An 18953-nucleotide genomic window follows, 5' to 3' on the forward strand; every position below is an offset into this window, starting at 1 on the left:
TGGCTTTGGATCCCAGATCTGCTGTTTACTGCTTGGGTGACTGAGAGTGGTCCTTTTGCCTCTTTAGGCCCTCGGTTCCTCATCTGTAAAATAAATAAGAGGATCTGAATGACCTCTAGCGTCCTTTCTAGCTCTAAATCCCATTCACTGATAATTTTTAGATTAGAGAGAAGTCTCCATTCATCCTTCTTGGTGGTGGTGGTGGGAGAGCAGGGCTTTTTACTCTGGAGGTGAAAAAAAGAGACTGGCGAGGGGGTTTTGAAATTTTCTGGTTCTTTGGCAAGTAGATTCTGGGGCTCTGCTCTTCAGATGGTGAGAGTTCACTTGGAGGGAATTTTTTGTCACTCTGGAAGTGATAATGAAATGTGCTATAAATTCTTAGAAAATAGAGACTGTTTTATTCTTTGTATCTGTATCTCCAGAGTCTGGTACATAGTAGGCACTTTAAAAAAGTGCTTGAACCTGGTTGATTGATTTTTAACTTCTTAATCAGCTTTTGTGATTCTTAGGTCATCATGAGGATTATTATTCTAGCCTACAGTCTCTCATATTTCTTATGCCTACTTTTTGAAAAATTTTAGCAGTTTGCATAAGGCATCAGTCTTACTTGCTTCCATTTTGCATTTTAATCTCATTGTCATTAGAATTCTTTGCTGATATTCTTGGAATGAGGTCCCAGTGTTCCAATAATACCACTAGTTTGTAATGCGTAATCATGTGTCTTCCTATTGTTTAATGCCCGCTTTTGTTGTTGAGTTATTTCAGTTGTGTCCTACTCTTTGTGACCCCATTTGGGGTTTGCTTGGCAAAGATATTGGAATGGTTTACCATTTCCTTCTCTAGTTCATTTTTTTACAGATGAAGAAACTGAGGCAAACAGGGTTAAGTGACTTGTCTAGGATTATACAACTAGTAAGTGTCTGAGGCCAGATTTTTTTCTTTTCTTTCTTTTTTTTGAGGCCAGATTTGAACTTGGGAAGATGAGTCTTTCTGACTTGAGACACGACACTCTGTCTATTGTGCCATCTTAACGCCTACTAGTATAACCCAAAATGTTATCTAGACCAGAGTTGTCAAACTCATGCCCAGCAAACTCAGGAGTGGGGAGGGAACCATATTAAAATGTAATTGGGAAGTGTTTAACAAAATAAAAATACAGTACAACATTAATCATGTTAATTTATGATTTTCTAAGTCAAAATGCAGCTTTATAGGGAATGGTTTCTCTTTGAGTTTGACACTACTGCTCAGACTCTAATCTGCCTGAAAGAAAATTCTGTCTTCCTATAAATACATCACCAAGTTCATCCGTTTACCTACTATGGTAAGAATGGCATAGGAACTGTTTTGCACTGTGATATGGGGGTGCCTTCCTTTTTCATCTGTCCAATGAAAACCCTAAAATCTTTTGTCAAGACTTTTATAATTCAGTTCAATTGAACAAATATTTAGTGTTTGTGTGAAAAGCTCTGTGATAGGTGCTCAGTATTTAGAGATGAAAATGAAACAATTACTGCTCTTGGTCAGTTAACAAATATTCATTAAATGCCTGTTATGTGCCAGACATATTGAACTTATATTCTAATAGGGGCAAGGTGGGGTTCAGTATGTGCATAGATGAGCCTATTCCAGTTAATTTGAGAGCATTATCAGGAAAGCTTTGTATACGATGAGTCAATTTACCTGAGATGTGAAGAAAACTAGTAAAGTGAAAACATCATCACAGAAGAATGAAAACAAGGTATCATCACTTCCTTTAGAAACAAATAGCCACCCAGCTGTCTTGTTACGTTTCCTCTCGTGAATCATATACATTTGGCTGTCTTTTATATAAATACAAGCATCAGGTGGCATGGGAGAAAGGGCACAGGATTTGGAGTCAAAAAACCTGCATTTAAATCCTGGTTTTGCCACTCGCTAGCTATGTGACTAAGCAAAGATCTTCAGGTCCTTGGGCTTCATTCAGTTTTTTAATCTGTAAAGTATGGATAATGCTGTCTTCCTTATTTCAGTACATTATTGAGAGTAACATGCTTTGTAGAATGTATATTTCTTGAACACAAGGACTGTCTAATTTTTGTCCTCGTGTTCCTGGTTCCTAGTAGAAAGCTTTACACATAAAGGCTCATTGGGGGGAAAATCACTTGAGCTGAATCAAATTAGAAAACTATAAAATACTGTAATATATGATAAGGAGGACTTTGAAGATGAAGGGACTTAATTATACTGAGTTGGTGGAGTGGTCTTGGTCAAGAAAGAAACAACTTGATTCAGGGCTTAAAAATGAAATAAATAATGACAATAAAGATATTTTGAGTTTAAAATTGCTGCTATAAGGAGATTGAAATTTTTGCTTATAGCAACTCTCAAAGAGAATTTGGGAAGACACAGAGTGAATCTGATCTCTATCCTCAAAGGGATTCGTTCATTCATTCATACTGATGAGTTATAGATAATATGTGTATTGATATCAGAAACAAGTTAATATGTATCTGGTTTTAAAGTGACAAAAAATTGGACTGTCGCTGGAGATTTAGTATTGCCTAAAGTGCTGAACATGGATTCAGGAATCTTTGCATTCAGATCATGCCTCTAACATATAATAAATAGCTGTGTGATTGGGGGCAAGTCATTCAATCTCTCTGAGGCTTGGGCACCAAAGACTGTCTTTTATAGGTGGGTTGCAGTCTGTGTTGGTGGAGGGATTTTCCAACTGATTCTTTCCACACATTCAATATACTGATATTATTTTTTGCTAATGACAACACATTTTTAAGGTTTTCAAAAACAGCTAGTTGGTGCAGTGGATAGAGCACTGGAGATTGGAGTTCAAACTGTGCCTCAGATACTTCCTACTTCTGTGACCCTGGGCAAATTACTTAACCTTTTTTTGCCTCAGTTTCTTAAATTGGAAAATGGGGTTAATCATAACATGTAGTATAATAGCATCTAGTTTTGAGGATCAAATGAGGTATTTTTAAAGTACTTAGCGCTGTTCCTGGCACATAGTAGGCACTTATGAAATGATTGTTTTTTTCCACCTTTCCTTTTTTGCAAACATAAGATCATAAGTTTAGAGCTGGATAAGGATATAGAGAGCAGATAGTCCAATGCCCACATTTTCAGATGAGGAAATTAGTGTCTAGAGAAATGAAGTAATTTGCCCAGTGGTCTCACAGGGGGTAAATAGGTGGGTCTTGAACCCATGTTTCTTGACTCTTGATCCAGTGGGGTTTTTTCCCTGTGTCATGTTAACTCCACAGTTCAGCATGCTAACTTTGTATTTTAAAGTTAGTTTCCCTGGTTTTTAAACTCTTGGGATTTTTTTTTTTGCATAGTTCATCAAAAACGACAAACAAAAAACCTCACTTAATTGCTTTTGATCCCTAAAACAAGTCTTTGTGTATCTGGGCAGGCTCTACCTGATAATTTGTTCACCTGGTCTATATACATACACTAGTTTTCTGCACATAAATTTTAGATAATATACATATTCAAACATGTAGTTGTTTCATTGGCTGCTTTGTTCACAACCACTCTAGATTTGGAGTCTGAAAGATATGAGTTAGACCCTTACCTCTGAAACTTTCTAGCTATGTCACCATGGGCATCTTAGAAGCACAGTCCCTCATTTGTTAAGTGAGAATAATAATATTTGTACTTGAGAGGCAGCATGGCAAAGTAGATATAGACAATCTCTAGAGCCAGAAAGGCTTGGGTTCGAGTCTTGCCTCTGACATATACTAGCTGTGTGACCCTGAGAGAATCACATTCCCTGGCTGTGCCCCAGGCAACTCTATAAGCTTATAAATTGCAGTCAGATTTGTGTTAGTAGTGAACATTTCCTCACCTGATGCTTGCTTCCTTGATGAAATCATACCCCATAAAGTACCTGTTTAATAGGGTTGTTACTGTCTTAATATCTATTCTTCAAGGATCTCTGATTTCCTTGGTATGAACTCTTTCTTTGCTGAGATAGATTGTAACTCTAATATGATTTTATGTGCAACCTTCAAGAGTTTCTGTGGCTGAAAAATTCATCACTCTGTGTCCAACCAGATAAGAGTGGTTCTGGGCAATGGGCATATAGGTGGTCATTAGTTTGTACCCCAAATCTTTCTAGCTTGCTAAAACCTATCAACACATGCCCAATTGACATTGTCTCTGAGAATCGCATATTACCTCCATGCCACAATGTGATATCAGAAGGACTCATAATCTCTCAACTACACAAATAGATCTATGCTGTCATCTATATGAATATTCCCTTCACTGATGCACCTTACAGCCCACCTATGTCTGTACACCCTGTAACACTCCAATCCATGTTCTTCCAGAAGACTCGACGACTCTTCCTCTTCCTCCTCCTCCTCCTCCTCCTCTTCCTCCGACTCCTTCTCCTCCTCCTCCACCTCCTCTTCCCCCCCACCCTTTTCCTTTTTCTCCTCCTCCTCTCCCTCCCTCCCTTCCTTATCTCATCCAGGCTGGAAGTGCTGCCACCACTCATGGACCTCATCTCGCTGCTGATTGGCATGAGAGCATGTCTAACCAGCACTAATTTGTCCTTCTTTATGCAGCCTGGGATTCCTCCCTCTTGCCTTGACAGCTGTTCCTTGGGGTGCACCATGTTGGTCCTGGGCTTAGTGTAAACCCACATTTGGCTTTAGCCCTGCCACAGCTCAGAACTCCTGAGTATGAAGCAATGCACCAGCTTCAGCCTCCCCAGTTGCAGGGATTTTAGGCATGCACCATTCCCTCCCCCAGCTTCTTTTTCTTGTGTACATTCTCTGATAGTGTCTTTTACACAGCTTTCTTTTTGTAATTCCTTGCCTATAATATAGTCCGTTCTGTTCACAACTACCGTGTACCTTCCCATTGCCTTTCAGGTAGTACTCAGCCTCAGCTCTTCAAAGAATGTAATTATTTAATAACTCTCAGTCATTTAGCAACACCAGAAGAATGTTGTTAAGAAGTAGGTGAACCTTTCCTTCAGGGACAAACTTGGGAACATTCAATAATTTTTCAGTTTCCTAAAGGCAATTCTACTTCTTTTGCTTCAATTCTGTATTCAATTCATTGTTCATTTGCAGTGTTGATGAGCTCTATGTTCCCCTCCCCCAACCAACTGCACATTTTACTGTGGATAGTAGGCATTCCTTTATCCAGTTTTTTTGGATATAGTAAGATAGCTCCAACTCTAAAGAGACATGAATTTTATTTAGGTTCTGTAGTATCCTAGGGCTTTATTTGATCAGCACAGTGTCACCTACAGCTGGCTGGCACACATCTACAATTAAGGCTACCAGGCATGCCAGTGCTAGGGAGAGTTCTGAGCTGTAGTAAGCTAAGCTGACTGGGTGGCCACACTAAATTAGGCATGAATATGATGAGCCCTAGGGAGCGAAGGACACCTGGATGTCTAAGGAGGGATGAATCAGCGAAGTCATTGGATTCTTGTATTCTCTACATCTTTAACTCAGTTGTCTAATAGTAAAGATATGTTTTGTTGTTTGCAAAAGCCTGCCTTTTCTACTTCCCATACACTCATCAAGGATGCCATGTGTATATGTGTGTGTGTATAGATTATGCTTATAAAATTTTTTATAGATGGAAAGTAGGTATATAGTTTGGTAGCTCCCTTTCTGTTGCTTTAAAAAAATGTCTGAAGATTTTCCCATGCCTTTTGGTATCTTTTTCTTTTCTTCCAGTGCCTTGAGAATAAATCTCTGAAAATCCTTAAATTTATGTCTTTTCCAGGACAAAACCTCCTCGGTTTATGTTTGGCCTTGTTTTATCTTCTTTTCTACATTTTAGTTTTCTTCATTGCTATTTTTACTTTCTCTGGTACATTGGGTACTGTGGGTAAGAGTTCACACGTAGCACTGTCTTTGAACTTGATGGGGGGAAAACAAATTTGTTAAAAAAAATCTTGGTAGATGTTTTCCACATTTCTTCTGTTTTTTCTCTTATTTCACTCTTTAATACCTTTTGGATGACTTTGCTTAGTTGGGTCTGTCAGTAGTCTTTGTTTAAATTAGTTTTCCCTTTCATTTCTTCTTGATGTTTTATGAAGCAATTATTAGAATACTGCTCACAATCTTCCACTGCCCTTCTTTGAGATTTTATAAATTTGTGTTTTAAAACACAGTTGCCTTTGGTTGACATGTTTCTCTTCTTGGTAAGTCAGTGAAGTGAGTGCTAAGTGAGGTAGTTTTTAGGCTTTAAAAAATCTCATTTTGATAATTGATTCATGTCAGCTTAATTACCATATAAAATTATTATAATCAGTATTGACATCCTTTCTTTCCTCCATCCACTTCTCATTGTTGGTGTCAATTTTATTTTTTAAAAATAGGTCAAGTTGGAATTGTCTTAATTGGATGCCATTCTTTTTCTCATTTTTATTCTAGCTTTGTATTTATTTTGATTTTCATTCTAATATAACAGTGGTTCGACTGTACATGGGCAGCTGATTCTGGAATGACTCCCAGTCAATAATGAGTCTTTTCCTGTCTCCTAAAATATAATCAGCAGCGTTTGTGGTGATGTTTTTCATTTGCTCACCATGTCCATAGCTTCCTGGTTGTTTTATTGAAGAGAAAATATCACAATGTACAGGTGTCAAGCTTCAGTATATTCTATGAGGCTTTAGCCTTCCTCATTCCTTTATGCTGAATCATATTTTCCTACACATTTTTGCCCATCTCCATATCCTCACCCTTGCATTAAAGTTTAAAAAAAATAAAAGTATATATTGACTTCATTTGAAGGGCCCATTTCTTTATAGACGTTCTCTTTCATCTGCTGCAATGGATATGGGCATACTTCCTGCAATTACTTTCATGGTGGCCTTTTTGCTGATAACTTGTCATGAGCATTACAACATGAGATGAAGAAATGATGTATCTTCTTGCTTTGCGATGCATAACAATGCCTACTCTACCAATTTCCTCTCCAAGGAGAGTTTGTGAGTCATCAGTCCATTTAGCTGCAATTTTCTTCTATCTTCTGGGTTTAGTTATATGGAAAATATCAAAATTGATACAATTTATTTCCTCCAGGAGTATTTCTATTTGTTGGTCATCAGCCCAGGATTTTACACTTAGAGTACCAATAACTGAACCTACAATCTACAAACCATGTTATTCTTTGTACTCTCACTCCCATTTCTAATATTTTAAAAAATTTGTCACCATTACTGCAGAAGTAGAAGGGTACTCCGTGTGTTCAAGAATCATTTTGTATTCTTCTTTGTTTAATAGGTTTCAGTAGCCAAAATGATCAGTCAGCAAATGAACATTTTACTTAATCATTCAGTTGTCAGATGTTTATTAAGCACCTACTATGTGTTGTTAGGTTCTGGGGATACAAGTACAAAGATGAAACAAACCTTGCTCACAATGAGATGATAATCTAATGGCTCCTGAGCCTCTCCATGTTAAACAAAGCTAGTCAAAAGGAGACAGTCTGCTTTAGGAACCTGCTGTCACCTTTACACCACAATGAGGCATTGGAATAGGATTTAGAGTAGTAGTGGTATGCAAGTTAATTTGTATATTTATTTGATTCAGTCTTTAAATTTACCCTTGGGATTTACTAACCACAGAAGTTAGAACTTGGATTTCATTTTCATCTGAATCAGATCCATGATTCTTGCCTTCATGAAGCTTCGAATAATGAAAACTAACCTTTCTGACTGGTAGTCAGTGAGACAATGCTGCTAGGGCCGGGAGTTCAGTGTCTGTATTTATGTAGATCTTCAAAGGTTCCTGGCATGTAGAACTATTAGGAAGCTCTTTGATGTTATCTATCTCAGTCTCACATTTTACCGAGGAGAAAGCTAAGGCTTAAAGTGCTGGAATGAGTTTCCTAAAGTGACACATGTACTAAATACAGGCTGGATTAGAATCCAGGTCCTTTGACTTTAACTTTTCTTCTATTATACCATGTTGCCAGTTAACTTCCATGGAATAATACTGTTAGATTGCCACAAGGGTACTGGTAGCTCCTCTCACTAACAAGTTACTTATTCCAGAAGGAGAGAATGGGATGGTATAGGACAGGTGTGGGCAACCTGTGGCATTTGGATTCAGTTAGAGGGCCACACTTGAGGACCTAGAGGGCCACACGGGGACTTAAGGCTCTGCATGTATAGGACAACTGATCTCCACTGCTGAAATGGCAACTCAGAGTTCCTGCTTACTTGACAATGAGACACGAAGATGGAGGATCCCATACTATTCTTAGCTAGCCATTCAGTCTTTCACAGAGTCCTGAACGGGGAGCAAGAGAGTGATGCCAGCATGCTGGTTTATAGTCACTTGCAGCTAACAAGAGGAGCTGTTAGGTCAGATATTAGCTAAATGGAGTGAAGGAGGAAGAAAGCCAAAAGGGCCAGCTACTGAGTTGAGAGAAGTCGTGCTTTATATTTTTATGCCTCCCTGAGATGCAAGGTTGGGAGAAAACTGGCTTCCTGCTCACATGAAAGAACCTTAGTAATAAACCGAAGCTATTCTTTCCAAACAAGGAGGGCAGCCAGACTGCTACAAACGGCTGCTTCCACAGCGATGGAAGCATATAGACCACCCAGGAAGCCTGAAAGAAGCTACTTGAGAAGGCAGCCATTTAAAATACGATTATGAAGATGAAAAAGACTTTAAGACATAGAATACTGAAGCTCAAGGGGACTTGAGATACCATCAAGTACAACCCTTTCATTTTCCAGGTGAGGAAATTGTATCTAAGAGAGATTAAATGACTTGTGGAAGGTCGAGCAGCTAGAGTCAGAACCAGGTCTAGACTCCCAGGCCAGGATATTTTCCACTCTGCCATGTTATGGCTAAGGAGAATGGATAATTGACAATGTAGAAGTGGACAAATGCTACTCCCCAACCAAAACTGAAGCTAGGATTAAATAAAATGAGGTAGTAAATTTTGCCTTGTAAGAATGACCAAAATACAGGGTAACTACTAGGTGTAGATCAGGCACATGTTAAGGTGTAAGAGTATATGAGAAATTTTCTTTAATGGAGGAGGGTCTGAACAGAATTCTCTTTTGAGGAAATATTTGTGTTGCTATTGTGGTGGTGGCACCATTTGGAATAGTCACCCAAGAGCCTCATAGGAAATTGTTGCTACTGAAAGCTTTGTTCCTTTCACAATTTTAGGATGTGATGGGAAGTGCAGAGTAACGTGTCTTAAAAATAACAACATGATATTAATGTTTTATAACATAACATAGTTATAACAATATTTATGATGATAAATACTTCATAATTTTAAGCTGTGATTTTCTTCTGGTGAGATGAAAATAACTCACCTGTGCTATTTCCATCTTCCAATCTCTAAGTTACTGCTCTGTGTGTAAAGTTGGCACTGTGGCTGCTTTTAAGAGGCATCATGACAATGAATAGAATCTTATGCTTGAAGTCAGGAAGATTAGCTACCAAATCCCACCCCGTGGCACCAGTTAATGAAATACTCAGTTTTCTCATCTGCATAATACAGATAATCCCTATAGTACCCAGTTCTTAGAATTGTTGTGATACTCAAACGAAATAATATGTGGGAAGCTTTAAGGTTTAAGGCAAACCCTAAAGCATTACATGAATGTCATCATCATTATTAGCTTCATGATTCAGAGATTTTGTCTTAGCTAAACTTATCTTCTCTAGTGTCCAGAATGGTGCTTTGCATATAGTAAGTATCTAATGCATGTTTGTAAAATTGAATTAAATTTAATCTTTTCAGGTCATTTATAGAACTAGAATATGCAGGGACCTTAGATGCCATCTAGTTTAACTCCCTCATTTTACAGATGAGGAAACTGAGGCCCAAGGAGATTGAATTACTCAGGATCCTACAGGTGGTAAATGTCAGAGCTGGGGTTTGAACCCACATCCTCCACCTTTCTGAGCCAGTGCTCTTTCTTGTCTATCTGGAGACATCTTGAGCAGTAAGCATTGTGCTTATTACTTCTAAACACCAGAAATTTTGCTTGCCTTGCAAAGAATTTATTTGAGAAGTTAGAGCGAATCCATTTTTAAACTTGGTATTTAAGATTGGATGGTTATGATCATTTGGCAGATTTTTAATCAAACCCCATGGCAGATTTATAAACAAACTGGCAGGGTTAGCAGTTTTACCTCCTGTTTCCAATCTATTCAGTGTTGCTTTCTCCAAAAGAACAGCTTTTCCTGGAGAAAAAGCCCTTATTGGAGAAGATTGATTGTTCAATGGCCTCTTCCTAATCCCTCCCTAAATATTTACAGTGCAGAGGAGACAAGTAGTTTCCCTCCTGTGGTGGTTTTCCACTATCAGCTTCTGATCTACAAAGAGAGCTCCTTAATGGTCGGCATTTCCCCTCCCCCATTGTTGTTTTATGGCTCCGTGTTGCGTGGTGAACTCTTTTGAGACAGAATCTTACTCTGACGGCCCCATCTTCTCCAAGGACAGGGCTAGCATGGGCTGCCTGTTAGCAGATGTGGTTTTCAGCTGCAGCCCATGCAAATGATTGGTAACACCCTTGGCCTTGTTCTTCTGGGTCATATTCTTGAATCTTTTAAACATTCAGGGTCACATTCAAATTCAGCCAGCTCTGGGGGAGGCTTCCTACATATTGTCATGGATGACACTGTACTGTTCTTGTGAATATTCAGTTTGGAGAGTATTGAATAAATAGATATTTCACTCCAGCATAGTGCAGTGGAATGATACAGCAGAAACCAAAATTAGACTTCGAGTCTGAAGACCTGGTTAGCATCCTATACCTGATGCTTGATGGGCAAGCATCCCAAAGATTCCCTAAAATGCAAGTTCTTCATTTGTAAAATGGGGATCTTAATACTTGTACTGATGTCTAGTAAGTCCTTTGTAAACCTAAAACTGTTGCTATCACAAGACTGGAACTGTTTTCCTCCTAGGGTGATTTTGTGGTAACTATTTTCTAAACATTAAAGTACTATTTAAATGTTGAGCTTCTATTATTACTATTGAAAATAATACCAAATCTCTATGTCTGATAACAATAATAGATAATATTCACAGAGTTCTTTAAGATTTGCAAAGGGACTAACATCATCTTACTTGCTATGATTTTCATTAACAACCCTGTGAGGCTGGTGCTGTTATGATCTCCAATTTACAGATGAGGAAACTGAGGCTGAGAGGGGTTAAATGATTTGTCCAGGGTCACATAGCTAGTAAGTGTCTAAAGCAGGATTTGAACTTGTAACTTTCAGACTCTAAGCCAAGTGCTTTGGTTTTCAGCTGTAGCCTATGCAAATGATTGGTAGCATCCTTGGCTTGTTTTCTGTCATGTTCTTGAATCTTTTGCCAACTTAGGGTCAGATTCAAATACAGCCAGCTCTGGAGGAGGCTTCCCAGATACTGTCATCTGAATTCTTGAAATAATACAATAGTTGGAATAAAAATGAAATCCTGCACTTAGCATTCCAGTGAGATTTCCTATAAACAGATCGATTTGATTTTTTTCTGATAGCTGAATATTAGTGCAGAGGAACTTGGGTCCTGGAAGTTCCACTCATCCTATACATAATTATTCCATGAATATGTCAATATTTTTTCACTAATGATTAGGATCTTTGATAAATTTTAAAGAGGTGGCATCAGGAGAATTTAAGAATTACTTAAGGGAAAATGCATCTAAGCTTTCAGTAAGTTTTTAATAATGGTGACTTTCTTTTTATTTCTTCATCTTTCTCTTGAAGAAATGAAATTGAAATTTCTTTTTTGTGTACAACTGGTTATTTTTTATAGACATCAGCTAGACCTCTGAGATACTCAGTTTAAAAGCAGAGCTTGTGGAGATAGCTATGTTGTCCTTCTCTCCCAAGTCATAATGACCTTTACAAACTTTCCCTGCAAAGAATGTGATAAAAACAGTTTACTTTCTGTGTCCTTTAGCTCCAGTGTCTCTTTGGCTCAAAGGACTTTGTGCTCATAAAAACTAGACAGACCACAGGATGAAGCAAGCTTTTGAGGAAGGTCTTGTGTAGGCACAGTGAATTTAAACAAGGAGGCTAAGCAGACCAAAAAGCCAAATGATAAAACTGGACTTGGAATGTTTTGTATGAATAGATCAAAGGATACAAAGACTGCAATATAAATTAGACAGTGGAATATCAGAGCTGGTATTGAGCTGAGTACATGGGTCCTAGGCTGGGATCTTGGCCATCGTCTAGTCTAGGGGTTCTTAACTGTGTGTGTGTATGTGTGTGTGTGTGAGATGGACTCCATTGGCAATCTAGTGAACCTATGGCCCCCTTCTCAGAAAAATATTATTTAATCTATAAAATAAAATGTGTAGCATTATCAAGGGCACAGAGTATATCAAAATATAGTTAAGAAAATGTATTTTAAAAACCTAGGTTTACTGATGCCATATTAAGAACCCCTGATATAGATTATTCTTAGGGGACCATGCCATCAACTTATTTCATTTTAGCATATTTTTGTTTGTCTCTCTCGAGAAGACATAGTGAGATCCCCCCTTTTTTGTGTCGTGTCCTGTTGTTTTGTTTTTTATTTTCTGAAATTCCATAAGGTTCATTTGGAACTTGGAGACTGTATCTGTCCAACACAATTTGGAAATGGAAATGTGGCTGTGACAGATTACTTTACTAATTTAAGTAGTGTAGTGATTTGAATGGGATAAAAGCCCCTAACTTGGATTTTTCCTTTCTTCAACTTGAACTTACAAATTATCTTTGAAAATTAGAATTGTAAAAATTACCTTTTTATTCTGCCAAATTTGCCTCATTCCTGCCCTCTTTACTAAAACCAAACATCCTTTTTACTTACAGCAGATGTGCTTCCTCCCAGTTCTCTTACCAAAACTAATTAATGGCATTTAGAGCTAAAAAGATCTTAGGAATCATTTAGTTTAATGGTTACATTTTATAAAAGAGTTAGCTGAGGCCCTTGAAGGTGAAAGGACTTATCCAAGGTCACCTAGGTTGTAAGTAGCAAATTTAGGATTCGGATGTGGGTCTATTTCTTTTATTCCTTGTATTCACATTTCTTTTGTTGTCTCCTTTTTTAAACTTTTATTTGTTTCAATTATCCGGCATTTATTTTCTCTCCCTCAGACCTCCCACCAAACTGGGGGAAAAAAAAAAAGAAAAAGAAAAGCTTTCTAAAAAATTTGCATAGTCAAGCAAAACAAATTCCCATGTTGACCATGTCTTTTGAATTCATCGCCTCTCTCCCAGGAAGTGGCTAGCATGTTTCATCCTCAGTCTTCTGATATCATAGCTGTCCATTGCATTGATCAGAATTGTTAAATCTTTCAAAGTTTTGTCATCATACTGTGGATGATACTATATAAATTGTTCTGTTCTGTTACTGTAGAAATTGTTCTATAAATACAACTCTTCACAGGTTTCCTTGAAAACATATCTTCATCTCTTCTTATGGTACAATAATATTTAATTTGTAGCTTGGTCCTGATTAGTGTGAATAATTAATCCTGTGAATTGGTTATATTATTCAAATTTGCATTGCATATTTCTACTGGGTCCGACAAAATGATTGTATTTTACATAATTATAACTTCCAATAGTGTGAATTATGTGGGACCTCTTCATGGGCTTCATATGTCATAATTTGTTCACCCATTCACAACTCATGGGCACCACATTAGTTTCCAGGTCTTTGCCACTACAAAAAGTGATAATATAAATTTTTTTTTGTACATATGGATCCCTGCTTTGCTCCTTTTAAAAACATTCTTTGTTGTTTCCCTTTGACTGCTACTTTGATAGCTATGGCATACATATAACTTATAAACGTATGTGGGGGGAATAATATTTTTCCCACCTTTATCTCGGGGTTATTTTGAGAACCAACGAGCTGAAAATATGTAGTACAGAGTAGACATTTAATAAATGTTTGAATTGATCATAGATCTGAAAGCATTTTGGGAAAAAGCACTAAAAATGAACGTCTACAGTGAATTTTCATGACTTCCAATCAATGATGTGATGGGCTAAAGGGGTTTGGGAACTTCAGTAAATTATTTCACGTATGTAAAGTGCTTTGAGGGGAAAAAAATCTTTGCAGTTGGACAACCAAATGCACGGCCTTTCATGTTGTGTTTCTCTTCCTAGGTTTCTCTGGGAATTGCGTTGGCTGTGGAAAGAAAGGATTCTGTTACTTCACTGAATTTTCCAATCACATCAATCTTAAATTGACCACCCAGCCGAAGAAACAGAAACACTTAAAGTATTATCTGGTTCGGAATGCTCACGGGACTCTCATGAAAGGCCCTTTAATCTGCTGGAGGGGCTCCGGTTAGTTAGCCCAGTTGGCTTGGCAGGATTTTGCCTTTCACTAACTTTGAGGGGGGTCTGAGTTAATGGCAAAAGGGTCTACTTAAGTAAACAAAGAGCCCCCAGGCCCTGAGGACAGCCTTTATAGTAGGTTTAAATTTTGAGATACTAGGACAATTTGATGTTAATTGCTTCTTCTTGTTAGAGATAACTACTTTGCAATAGAAGAATTTAACCAGCTTTAAAATGAGAGTGGAAGTGATGTTGGAGACCATCCCACCCATTCCTTTCATTTTATTTATGAGGACTTACTTAAAAATCAGCCAGGTAGTAGAAAGGATCAGGATTTTAACCCAAAGCTTCTGATTTCAAATCCAGATCTGTTTTCACTTTGGGAGGGGAAACAAGGGTTTATTAAGTGTCTATTATTCTCCAGGCACTGTTCTAAGTACTTTAAAAATATTATTTCATTTGATCCTGACAACAATATTTTGCCTTTTTAAAAAAAAAACAAAAACAAAAACAAAAAACCCAGTGCTTAGAACACTTAATAAATGCTTATTGACTGACTTAAGTCAGGAATTGAGGGTAGTTTCCTATGATCCCCTTTTCCTTTCTTCCAAGTGTCTAGTTCTCTTATCATTTACCATCTTTCACAGTGACAGTGTGGTTTTTACTTTCATTAGGGAAGTTAAAAACAAACTCTTTGGGATCCAAGGGTGAAGTTTGTTATTGGTTGTGGCTGACAGACAGAGCTTTGTGCAAGAGGTGGCAGTGGAATTGGTCTGTAAAGAATGGGTAGGAATGTAGTAGATGAAGAGCTGGGGAAGGAAGATATTCCACGAATGGTGAATTATGTGAGCAAAGACAGGAAGGTGAGAAAGGTTGCATTCTCCCTCCTCTGTTCCCCATTTTTCTACCTTTACCACACATATCATTTACCAGTGGGACCAATACTACACTGGCATTTTCTCTAGTAAATAACTTTAATAGCTTGGCCTGATGTGACTGACACCAGACCAGGCAAACTTTCACCTCCACTAGAGGATAATGTAATCATTGCCTTCTTACTAACTTTCTTTCAGTAGAGCTCCGGAGCAGGCAGATGTCCTCAAGCACTTGTTCCAATTCACTGTTCCAAGCTCCAGAGAGTTCAGCCCCCCCAGCTGCCTTCACAAGTGAGCCAGTTCTAGTAGCAAACCCAAATGTTCTGATGGGAGCTCAACTGACAGGTAAATGGTTGTAGAGAATCATTTAGAGATGTTAAATCATTTCTACACACTTATTATTGCTTACAGGATGAACTGACATGTACTTCTCTTCTGTGACAGAATTTTAGTTGAAAAGAAATGATATCTGATTTATATAGTATAAGATTTTGATGTCTAGATCCATAGCCAGTCTTCATTTTCATAACAGCCAGGTAGAAAAAAATTAGAATGTTTTCTTCCTAGGAAGTGGAGGAGGACAGGATGATCTAGGGGGAAAGGATGCTAGATTTGCATTCAGACCATCTGGGTTCAAATTCAAACTCTTGCTGTATTTAATTCAGGTCTTGCTAAGTGAATTGAGGATATCACTTATCCTTTTTGGGGCCTCAGTTTCCTTATCTGTAAAATGAAAAGACTGGACTGGGTGGCTTTTGAGGTCTCTTCCAGCTTTCAAGCTGTGATCCTGCAACTTTTATTTAAATTTTCCCCCAGAATTTACAAAGTCCTTCAAATAAAAGTTACTTACTCTATCAATTTTGTATGTCTTCATGAACTTTAGGAAGAGGGTAGACTGACTGCTGGACAAGAACCCAGGGAGTACAGTGGACTCAGCATCAGGCGGAGAGCTAGCTTGATACTTAGAATCGGAACAACCAATCTTTTCTGTTGGGGGTGGGGTAGGGGGAAAGCTGTACAACAGAGTTGTCCAGAATTCCCTCCCATTTGTAGCCATGAGCCTGTGGGATAGAGGTTCTTAACCTTTTTTTGTCATGGAGGAAGACATTTAGTCAGCTACATGACTTTAGGCAAGTCATTTAACTTTTGTTTGCCTCAATTTTCTCATCCATAAAATGGAAAAAAAATAGCATCTACCTCTCAGGGTTGTTGTGAGGTTAAAATGAGGTAATAATTTGTAAAGCACTTTGCAAACTTTAAAGTCTATGTGAACACTAGCTATTATCATTACTACTGCTGTTGTCATCCTCTTTGGTAATTTGGTAAAAGCCTATGGACCTCTTCTTAGCATAAAGATTTTAAATGTGTGTGGAAAAATACATAGGATCATAGAGGAAACAATTATCGTGAAATATAGTTATCAAAATATATCAGAAAACAAGTTCACAGACACCAGGTTAATATTTTCTGCTAACTTCTTTGCATTGGGGGTTATGGTAATCCGAATTATTTCTGACTTACTTGTTTTTTCCTGCCATGGGTTGCTATAAGAAAAATAACAAAAGGTTGACTGTCTCCCTCCTTCCTCATCAGAAGGGCTCAGCCAACCCTTTTCCCCTTGTGACTGAGTTGGGGAAAGGGCAAAGGTAACCACAAACACCCCAACAAACAAATAAAAAGTTACCTTCATTAGAGATGTTAAGAAGTGTGCTGAGAGGGGCAGCTAGGTGGTGCAGTGAGTAGGGCGCCAGCCCTCGAGTCAGGAGGACCTGAGTTCAAATGTGACCTCAGACACTTGACACACTTACTAGCTGTGTGACCTTGGGCAAGTCACTTAACCCCAATTGCCCTGCCCTGCTTTCCCCCCTCCAAAAAACAAACAAATAAAAAAGAAAGAAGTGTGCTGAGAGTATCTATGATTTCTAACCTGTAGGAGGAGTGTTATCATGAGTAATACAACTGGCATGAGAGCTTTCAGGGTTATATTCTTAAATGATTTTTAGATCATTCCTTTCTTGTCTGTTTCTAGAGTTTGTGATGGGTGTATTCCCAGTAAAAGAGCAATATTAATAAGCGGCTGTCAAATACTGGAGTATGGTACTGGTGTGTGATACCTTTTTCAGTTGACTGATGAACCAAATCATTAACAAATATGCCTAGGCTAATTTTGAAAAGGGCCTTTGGCGGACACTATATTACCTACCATTTTCTCAGTGGAAAAATTGCTGTATTTGAAAGCATCTTGGGGTACTTTGTGAGGCCCTAAATTTTGGTATGAACATCAGCTGGTACCATGTGGCCTTAGAGCTGAGTGAGCACTATTCCCTTGACCACAAGGTGACTCAGTAGTCTCCAGAGTAAGTCCCTTGGAAACTTCTAGTCTCTTAGGTAGTTCAGTGAGTCTGGGTAAACTCAAACCCCACAGGCGGCTTCTTGATCCTGTCTGTGTGTCGGGTTGTCCTCAGATCCTGTGGCCAGTTCAGGGATAGAGAAAATCAGATAGCTGAAATCATTAGCAGTTTTTTGCAAGTCTTATCCTGGTTCCAGTCTGTGCTCTTCATAGGCAGGTCTAGGGAATCACCGTGGAGTTGTGGGTCACAAGCTCTGGGGCATCCCACAGTGGCTTTGTGTGACCTTCAGACTTGTAGGTCGACTCAATTTGTAGCCCTTGAAGCACATAGGGGAATTTGTACATGTCCTTTCAGAGGAGATGAAATATTAGACTGTGTGCACTCTAACCTCAAGGGTGGGTTTAATCGATGAACAACCTATGGTAAAACGGGAAAAATAGTCTTGGATCCGATAATATCATAGTGACCTTCTCTTTTTTTTTTTGGTTTCAGGCACTGTATCTGATCATCCTCTTCAAATGTCAGCAATGAGTCCAGCTGTTTTCAATGGGAAAGATTCACCCAAGCATCAACAGTTAGTGAAAACCAATTTGTCAGTCCCAACAAGACCCTCGGTATTAGGTAGCTTTGCGTTTCTGTGTTTACCCACAAAGCAGGTCATATTCAGATCCCAGCCTGTGGGGTTAGATGTATTTATTGCCTCCTGTTCCCGTGGAGCAGAATTCAACCTTGGGAGCTGATATTGGTGGGACTGATAAATGTTCCTTTGTTAAAGCATTTTATGTTTGGGGTTGCATCAAGGTAAGTACGGAGGCAGAAAGGTATGGTGGTCAGAGCACTAGATTGTGAGGTATTGGATCATAGAGTTGGAGAAGTCCTCAGAGGGCGCTGAGCCCAAACACTTCATTTTGCATTTGGGGAAACAGAGGTCCAGGGTAGATGAAGTGACTTGCCCCAGACCATTCAGGTAGTAAGCATCAAAGCTGGGATTTGAGTCGGGGTCCTCTGGCTCCAGTGCTCTTTTCACTGTGCCACACTTTACTGGCCATGCAAATTTGGTGATGCTGCTCCCTCAATCTCTGCCTCAGTTTCCCCAGAGGCCGCATGGTATGCTGGTTAGAGGACCCTTCTTGGAGTCAGGAAAAAAGGGGCTCATGTCTTTCCTCTAACACATAGTAACTATGTGGCCAGGGTCAAATCACTTAACCTTTTACTGACCAGACAACTCTGGGAGATCGTAAGTTACAGCTGAGCTGAGTTTCCAGTCCCCCTCGTTGATGAAATTACAGGGGTGTATGTGTGTGTGCGCGCTCATGTTTACATGTCCCTGCCTTATGTAGCATTGTAATGAGGATTAAATGAGAAAATGTATCTGTTGTTGATATTATTATCATTGTGTTTCTGATAAGATGCAGCCCCTAAGG

General features: G+C 38.6%; 1 protein-coding gene across 1 annotated transcript in view; it reads left to right on the forward strand.

The window, feature by feature from the left end:
• The window catches only part of GREB1 (growth regulating estrogen receptor binding 1), a 134232-nt gene that overhangs the window by 22099 nt on the left and 93180 nt on the right, over positions 1-18953 (forward strand). Inside the window, exons 4-6 of the mRNA XM_036751873.1 lie at positions 14130-14312; positions 15380-15523; positions 18022-18150. Of these exons, the coding sequence (XP_036607768.1) occupies positions 14130-14312; positions 15380-15523; positions 18022-18150 (456 nt within the window). The remainder of the gene's footprint in view (positions 1-14129; positions 14313-15379; positions 15524-18021; positions 18151-18953) is intronic.

This window comes from Trichosurus vulpecula, chromosome 3 (genome assembly GCF_011100635.1).
Source record: "Trichosurus vulpecula isolate mTriVul1 chromosome 3, mTriVul1.pri, whole genome shotgun sequence".
In the NCBI taxonomy this organism is placed as follows: Eukaryota; Metazoa; Chordata; class Mammalia; order Diprotodontia; family Phalangeridae; genus Trichosurus; species Trichosurus vulpecula.